Source organism: Opisthorchis viverrini (genome assembly GCF_000715545.1).
Source record: "Opisthorchis viverrini unplaced genomic scaffold opera_v5_13, whole genome shotgun sequence".
Taxonomy (NCBI): domain Eukaryota; kingdom Metazoa; phylum Platyhelminthes; class Trematoda; order Opisthorchiida; family Opisthorchiidae; genus Opisthorchis; species Opisthorchis viverrini.
In genome coordinates, this window is record NW_008751669.1 from 3,194,796 (window position 1) to 3,204,197 (window position 9,402).

General features: G+C 41.1%; 1 protein-coding gene across 1 annotated transcript in view; it reads left to right on the plus strand.

Moving 5' to 3' along the window:
- Positions 1 to 1,256: 1,256 nt before the first annotated feature.
- The window catches only part of T265_01271 (hypothetical protein), a gene marked incomplete at both ends in the record, with an annotated part of 50,490 nt that continues 42,344 nt past the window's right edge, over positions 1,257 to 9,402 (plus strand). The window contains one exon of the mRNA XM_009165256.1: positions 1,257 to 1,500. Within this exon, the coding sequence (XP_009163520.1) occupies positions 1,257 to 1,500 (244 nt within the window). The remainder of the gene's footprint in view (positions 1,501 to 9,402) is intronic.

The following is a 9,402-nucleotide window of genomic DNA, read 5'->3' on the forward strand; positions in this document are numbered from 1 at the left end:
AAAAAAACACCAAAAGGTTTATCCAACGTATGCATGCATTCCAGTGTAATCGACGAATAAAGGAAAGTAGGAAATGAAAACTGTATATCCTTTAGAAGAGTTGACCAGTGATTCAAAAACCCTCGTTTCCTCTAGAAACGGCCTGAGATATAGAAAAATTTAAGCTGTCCGATTAGTTTTCACACTCTGTTGAATGGCTTTTTGAGTCGCGAATTATGATCAGTCTTGTGTTGAGTCTGTGCGTCATTGAAGAGAGGGGGCGGTTAGGTTGATAACCATTGTTAGCTAACAAAATGTGCAAACCCTTTTAATTTATTTTGCATGTGTGCGACCTTTGTGTGCCTACGATGGATCCTGGAACGTTGTACATAGTTATAGGCACACTGATATCACTGATATTCACCTGATTGACTAATGTGATTCTTTCGGAGTTTTCATCACTTTACGTTCAGCTTGTGTGACCAGCAGCTTGTAACTTGTCGCTCCACCACCAAAACCCGCCTGAAATACTGATCTTTATTCGGCAAATGCGTGGTTCTTCCGTTGACTGTTATAAAATCCTGATCAGCATCATCCCATCATAAACTACTTGCCTAACGCAGGTATGACATTTTGTTGCTCCGTACCATATGCTCTATCCATATGTGGCAGCACAAATACTTGTGACACCAGTCAGTTTTACTGAGTGAGTGACTAGCTATAAGTTTATACGTCTCTCTCTTTCATAAAAAAAGTACGAAAAGAATGATTTGTGCCCAGGTTGGTTAGATCGTTCGTTAACCGCCTGAAATAAGTACTACAAACAAACAGAAAGGCTGAATACCCGAAGTGTTGTGTATTAAACATAATATATAATATATACAATATATGTATAATGTCGTGTGTAGTATATGTTATATTTAATATGTGTCCGAACCGTCAAGTTTTCTTCTCAACCTACATCTGCGCTCTCTCTGACGTCATGTGTTAACGAAGAGAAATACTAACTCTGACAATAATACTAACAGAGGATTTTGTTGCAACGTTCACTCATGGAAAGCACCAAAACAAGAATGTTTTAAGGCAACTTAACAACGAAATATATATAGGAAATAATTCCATTAAGCTAATGTTCGCCAACTATTGACAGTCATTTCGTTCGTCCGTTCGAATATGTTTTTGTGTGAACTTCTTGTGCTTGCATGAATTTGTCAACATGACAACACAAGTACCAGAGTGCTCACCGGTATTCTTTCATTCTTTCAACAGACACACTAATGAGGAAAGAAATTCCAAGAGAGACAGTCAAACAGGCAACAGACCTGTTTTATTCTTGCGAACCGGTGGTGGACAAGCAAGATGGAACACTTTATTTGCCGATTTCCGACATTGCTAAAATGCAGACCTCCAGGTCAAGCGTTCTGGCCAACCTGAATCTGAAAGAACTGGAAACCACGTTTCGGTTGTTGGATGTAAATGGGGATGGTAAACTTACACTTGAAGAATTTATCGATGGGTTTAGTAAGTCATCAGCTCTAGAGTTGACCACATTTAAGCAGTATTTTGGTTTCTTTGTACTTTTAATTTTTTCTTTTGCCGTAAGTTTGATAAATACTCCCTTGTGTTTTCGGTTTGGAATAATCAGCTGAAATCCAAAACAATCGTGTGGTGGCTAATGCATTCACAACGTCCGTCGTGTGAAAATGCATTAAAAATTCGTGTTACAGTGTCACCGTATAGCAACACAGGGATTCATTACCTAAAAACCTTTTGGAAGTCTTTTTTGAACATGTTCATATGCCTGTGGAACAGAAGAGTTGAGCTATCACAAAATTTCAAAAGATCACTTCACTGCACCGGGACCGTTTAATGCCACTAACTTGCTCATAATTTCCGAACTTCTAAACTGAACGTATGATTTGCCAAGGTGATGCCTATTATTTCGTAGATAACTATGAGCACATATGAGTAGTTCGGCAAACTGATGAATAGCAACCATTCAGGTAAGTGATAAGTAAGGCTTAGAATATTTCATTTCGTTAGTAACAGTTTTATCGAAAAGAGTTTGCCGTAATAAATGCGCGCTCAGGCGGCCGGAAAAAATGAGAACCCAAAAATGTCATCGAAGTCATAACCGTTTGAACGAACTTTTCACTAACCTTTGATGAGACATTCCACCTTGTGCCTGTGTGATACTCTGTGTTACAGAAGTCGGCTTAATTAAATTTTTAATTGTACGCACCATACGTACGTTACAACGAGGTAATTGCCTGATAATACCTGAATGGAAAGATGGTACATCATTAGCGTAGAGAGAGATATGCTAGCTCAATTTGTATTCTTCATTGAAAATTCTCATCTCAGACCAGCCCAACTACAGGGTCTCAAACCTGTGAACCTAAAACAATGGTTTATCACTGTTGAAGCAGATAGTGTGGAACGGGAAAGCTCCATTGGAATTTGTGCACGTTTGATGTGTTTGGACACGTGGATGACAAAAGCCCTGGCCACCAACAGAAATTGAACTTCACCAAACTCAGTATCAATTGTCACTTCTCGATTTCTTATTGCACAGTTGCAATTCAAAGCAGTCAATGGAAGGAGCATTTGCGATGAGACTAGTTTTCATCCCAGTTTGTATTCCTAGTTTAAAACTGCTCAGTCACCCAACATGACACAATGTCCGAAACTTCTTCGGAGAAATCTCTTCATTTAGTAATCTGAGTTCGAGCGCAGAGCTTCTGTTGGCGTGTACTTAAAGAGGCGTTACCCAGATGTGGTAAACAGATGTTCGAGAGCCTTTGATTTTCTTACTGGATCGCAAAATTCCTCATCTTAGTAGATAGTTCAAATGAACAACGGCCACGTACTGGACAGGTTAGCACAAGTACATGGTATCCAACATTTTAATCAGGTAGGTATGCTGAATTCTGGAAGCGGATGGCAAGGAGACCCTTGTTTCAGCCCAGATATATAAATAACTTTACATGACTTGCAGTCCCGTTACGGAAATGTGAGGACAATGTGAGGAATACAGCCACTGGATTTTCCAAGTGCTGCAGGGTACTTTTACTGGGTGTTACAATTCAAAGAATCTTAATGGAATTATAGTAGTTTCTTTGGAGAGCAGTCCTCTCATGACTAAACGAAGTTCTGTCTCATTTACGGACTGTTAAGTACACTTCAGAGAAATGTTGGACCAGAAGTCAACTTGGTAAATGGTGCTTCTTATAGTTTGTTTGAGGCGTGCAAACTGTTTGCATCTCACCAGAACCCAAGTGAGCTCCATAACCTGCGACTGATTACGATCTGCAAGCAGCACTGAATGACTACTCGTGAATGACCTGTTTTCACCGGCTCAAAACAGAATGCTACCGGCTAAACGTGAGTTTTGTGAATGCGACACGTGTCGCTCTCATGAAAATACCAAAGAAACTCGTGGCGAACTTTGGTGTTCCTTTTCTGAGGTGTCAATATTCAATGATGCCCTCAAAGACAACATAGTTCCGTGTTGGTGGCTTACAGTCGGTCAAACAAAAAATGATGGAAACGCACCTAATGCTGAGCATGCACCAAAATCCGATGAGTAAAATATCCATTAACGGCCCCTTCTAGGGCTATTTGCACAATCTAAGGTAAAGTGGGAAAATGTTCTGAGTTCTGTACTTTGTATGTTACCATATATCCCTCAGTTCAGCTTGGGCATGAACAGCTCAGCATCATAGGTGAATCGTACTGACCGAACCAGAAGCTCACACTTTTGATGTGAAAGTCTGTGCCAAATTTGATTAGTTGGATCTAATTGTTGGTGTTTACGCATAACGAAGATGCATTATTGAATGTTCACTTTTTATCCACAGTTATTTCTTATCCAATCTGGGACAATTCTCTACAAGAGGCGCGGATTCCTGCTGGAAAGGAATCACTTTGTCGATTCACCTTACTTCCAAAAAACTTTCAAAAGCACTGATGCAGTATATTCATTTGAAGACTACGATTAAGGGGGAGATTCGGCTTGGGTTCGGTTTGCAAGAAGAAAGAAGAAGAAAGAGTTTACTTTCTGTTGCTACCATGAAATTTGTCTTGAGCCAGCTTGTTTTCAGCTGCGTTCAAAGAATGTCCCAAGATACAAACCCGAATGAGTTCACTCTGCATTGGCGTTTTATGAGACTGGTGCGCATTTGGTTGTTAGTTGCCTGACTGCTGATCTCCTAGTTAAACTCGGCGATCAGCCTAAAAATCGAATGAGTTCACTCTGCATTGGCGTTTTAGGAGACCGGTGCGCATTTGGTTGTTAGTCGCCTGACTGCTGATCTCCCAGGTAAACTCAGCGATCAGCCTAAAAACGTTCCATCAACATTCGATGGAACATCATCAGCGTACGGGAGGTCGAATATTTTCTCGTCGTGTGGTTAAGGACATTTGTCTATAAGTTATATCTTCGATTGTTTTAAAGAAATGCTACTCGTTTCAGTGGTCTGTTCGTGACCTGAATTATTCTGTGGTCTGCCTTTGCTGCATTCGATCGATCGCTTACACCGAGCATCCAATTAAACTGGAGTGATTTTCAGGCTGGATGAACGGATCAAAGGTCACCTGATTAGCAGCTCTTGAACATACCCCAACAAACATCATACTAAGTGGATGAGTCACAACACACCAAACTCCACTCATTTACTGCCTCATACATTAACACAAAGCTAACTATGGACAGCAAGCCAAAGACTTTTCCGTTTATCAATATGGTAATAACGGAAAAATTCACGGAGTCCAGACGAATCTACGTCCCCTAGCTGAATATATCGCTTATTTTCGACTTGGAAAGATATTCAGTATATCCAGCGTTCTTCAGGACCAAAAACTATGTATAATTTTTGGCGAAATTTATTCCACATCTAGCCGGTTTTACCCCATTTGTGATTCAGCATTTGAGCACAGTTCCCATGTTCATCCGCTCGTAATTTCACGTAGGTGACACTTTATACTCTTGAAAAGCTTAGGTAGTGCCACAAGATACTCTTGGCCAAAATGGGCTCAAAATCCCCCAGGGTGAAGACCAGTGCTACACCAATTAATAAACTTGTCGACTAATGGAATTAGGTTCAGTTTACACCACTTACGCTACGAATTTTTCTGAGCGCTCCTGCTGGGATATTAACCGAATCCATACTGCCTGGGCGTGATTCGTCTCTTCAGTTCTTTCATCCGAAATTCATGAATGGACAATGTTTGTAATTTTGGCTTTTTTCCACCATTTCGCGACCATCAAAAACCATTTTGTGCAGCCGACTAAACTTATCATGCTGAAGCGAGCATTTAACAAGAGTGATAGAACTTAGACTAACCGGGGTGCCTGAAACTTGCTGACGCAATCCACCAGGCAGTACTTTGTGGGCTGGTGCTGGTTCCGAAATAAGCACAAATGAAAATAACTCCATGCTTTTGTTCAACGTTCAGCAAGTGTGAAACCTCAAATTAACCATAAGATTGTCAGTTATCCAATTTCCCAACGAATCTTTTTCCCGGCGGCGTGTTCACTTTCTGGTCACCCTTTGCCATCATCGCACTATGCCGACATTTACTTCGATCGTACTACATTCTCATGGTACCTCGGTTAAAATTTAGCTGCCTCAACAAAACGGATTGCCTCTCCGTCTTCCCATTCGTCAAAAGACTGTCGCTTTACCAAACCCTAAATGCGCTACACCATATGATTGTGCATGTTGTGCACAGCGTGGTAAGTGCCAGACCCTCGAAAGTATGATACAGTTTCCCTTTCAACAAAATATGCATAGTTTTTCCATTGCAATACAAATGGAAATTCTTCTGTATACGTTTACCTGTCAAGATACATGGAAATGTTTACAGCACCCGAGGTTTGCCTGGAGGATACTCGTACCAAAAAGCAAACCACTGTTTTTCGTCCCCAGGACGAAGCAAAATGTTATTGCGGCCGTATTCTCATACACCATGTAGCATATTATCACAGTGCATACAGATTATACCAACTGATTGAAACATCAGTAAGCAACTTCTGGACCTCAGGCAGTTTGTAAACAATAGAACACAATTGGTAAATTAATATGCGGGGTTCCGGCTAAACTGTGTTAGGTATGTCATCATAATTTGAATTTGCATGGCGGAAGACGAAAACACCCACTACAAAATCAGTCGGCATGCACAACCCATTGGGCGGTTTGTAATTGACAATAAGAACAGCTGCTGACTCGGATCGCTGCTAATTGGTTCCGGAAAACATTGTTCAGTTGTGAGACTGGTCTACTGATGTGGAAAACCTCGCAAGCTCTAACAGTTTAGACATTCCAAGCTTCAACTCACGGATTACTTTTTAAAAGTCAAATTAAACGGTAATTTGTGTAAACTAGCGGAAGCAAACAGCTGTTTTTTGCACGTTTGAAACGGTTATGGTGAAATTACTGCTTTACGTCATCGTTTGTGCCGTGCTGTTGAACGAGGATATTCACTTTAGAACGCAATAAGAAAGTGAGTGCGGCAGCAGATTTCATGAGAATATCAAAACTTGTTAGTAAATTTGACGTGCAAGTTGTTTACATGCCTTATCTGGACGGTGGTCAGAGGCAATATTTAAAGTAAGATTTATTAAGCAGAAATAACACAGGAATAACACGTAATGTTCGTGATTTGTATGTTAGCTACAAATAAATCACGGACGAATTTAACCAAAGAACATCCATTCAAATTGCCACTGTTGATGTAAATGCTACAGAATGGCACTATTCGTGGAGTGGAAGATCCCTGTTCGTCAAACCAGGTGGTTAGGGGAACCTTGATTTTTAATCCACCACAGGGCAATCATGGCCCTTGATCCCATAAGCTATTTTGCAACTTATACTGCTGTTGCACTTCACTTGCTAAAAATCATATGTTCACAACCGCTCGCTCCGCTGTGTTGTAGGTTTGAGTGCGGAGTCGCACAGCTTAGTGCAATAAGATACTTTTCGGTTGCCCTGGGCGACCTTTTCCAAAGATTTCTACAAGCAACTGAATGCGGATAAAATATAGCGTCTTTTGGGTCCGCTATCATGCCTTCTGTTTGGCGTGTTTCTGATACCAGTTGGCGACCAATATGTGTGGATGTATGAGCTCTGTGTGCGTATACGCGTTATAATGTGTAGTTTGATTATAATGCCTCCGTCTTTTGTGTTGGTTGTTGAGCTCCCAGCTGGACATCTGGCTCCTCATGCCTACTAAGGAATGCAGTAAGTCCAAGTCAGGTAGACGGGGCGCTGGTGGCATCGCTACGGCTGATGCAATTCAGTTTTGCGTTTATTTCTAAAACATCAGCGCACGCCGGTATTCGACAGAGTGTAGAATTCCTTGAAAAAGTTTGCTCACGGCAACCGGGAAAATCGGATTATAACATAGTATTCCACTACGCTGTGTTTTGACTTTAAATTTTTCACCGCATAGCGCTTAGTCTTTTAGTACTAACCGAACCGAATTTGGCCCGAAACACCGAAATCCAAGTGTGCTTCCTACATTTATGTAGTTAGAAAATTGGCTTCAGTCAGACATTTTTATCAAGTGGACTGTACCTTGTTCACGTTAAATGGATTATAAGTCAGAGCTGAAGAAGAGTGAATTCATGATCCTCCGTCGCAGCACAGATGGGTGGTTTCTGATCCATTCACCCAACCATGAGAGAATAAAAATATGCTTGGTGGCCTGAATCTATTGTGCCCAATGATTTTTAGAGCCTGAATCCTGTTTTGGAGCCTCAAATAGGGAACAAATCGCTTTAATGTCTGCGTGCACGAAAAGAATGATTATTACTCAGAGTTTATCATTTTGAGCCAAAAAGCCCTCACAAGATGAGTTCAGTCAGTTCCTCTACGCACGGGCGTTGAAAAGGCTAATCCAGTTAAAAATTCACAAACGGTTTTTTTAAGAATTGATAGCACATTTTGATGCAACATGCCTAATGTCATAGAGGAAACAAACCTTTACATGATTAATGTTTAGAGTTTAATCCTGGCCTTAGGTCTTAGACTGGAGTTCTTAGGCGAACGCAAAGCAAATACAGAATGTCATGGGTATTGTCATACATACGTATAGGATGTATGTCTAGTCCTACCCTTTGGAAATTTGGTCTTGAAGGTCGATGTTAAACAACTTGGCAAACAGGTTAACGCTTTTTCTCCCGGTGGGCTGCACTTCCAGAAACAACACCCCCAAAATCTCAATGGTATAAACTTTTTCTCGGGATCGATCACCAAATGCACTGAAAGGACTAAGGCTACGGAACAGGAAACTTTAAGGTCTCCTGTTATGAGCCAGCTCCCGAAACCCATTGTTTTTGTTGCTAACAAATACTTCAAGAAAAGCAGAATGTTTCCTTATCCAAAACAAGTTTCCAGAATAACTTGATTTGGATGCGTTAGCATCAGCAAGCCATTTCGAATCAAGAAATGCCTTCGTTTCTGTGCTACTGGTCTTTTTCTCCGTGCATATTATCAGATATTTTTCGGACCGAGTTTATTGCCAAATCTTTACTCCTGCAGAATGATAATCATTATACCTCCTTTATTGGTCAATACCAACGGAAGGTACACCCATCAGCCCACAGAACCTAAAGTTCGGTGAAACGTATTTCGGAAAGTTCAGTAACCTTGCCGACTAACAGTTAATCCATTGTACTGAGGTTAACCGATCGGCGCAGGTGCACATGAAGTCGTTACTTTGCAATGTATTTCGCACCTGGGTAGCTAAAAGACTAGCTCTTCTTGAGCTCACCGTTTTTTAGGACTTTCATCTCTTTCTACTGCTGCGCTTAGCAATTTGCTTCACGTGACGCTCATCCATAACCTGCTGAGAGGTCGCAAAACTCCTTTGGAGTGCGAAATCCAAAAGGAGGCTAGTGAAATGCAGTGCAAGTTTCCACTGCGGGTGCTCCGTTAGCCCGTACGCATGTAAGTTTTTAGCTCCAAAACCCGCAGAGATTTGCAGCCCAAGTAATTTTGCTTATATAAACGTAAAGAAGAAAATTATAATGGATGCTACAAGTTGTGTTTGGGACGAAATTTTAGGCCGTTGTATATGGTAAACGGATGCAAGGAACAGGTAATTTCTACAACATCCATCAACACGATAGACATACCCTTAGTGTGTCTACTAATCAAGTGCACCTGTTTGTGGATTCTTGTCCACTGTGGGCATTTGGTGGACAACGGCCAGTGTGATAGACGAAATCCATCATACAATCAACATTGTAGTTCATAGGCAGTCTTCCGTAAAATATCTCAGCTGTTCTGCACTAGGATCAATAGATTTCGATCGCTCAGAAATGAGGATTTTCCCTCCAACCACCTGCGATCAACAGATTGCTTAGTGTTGAACAGGTGCCTACGAACAGCTGAATGTAGGTGAATATTGATTTCTTGC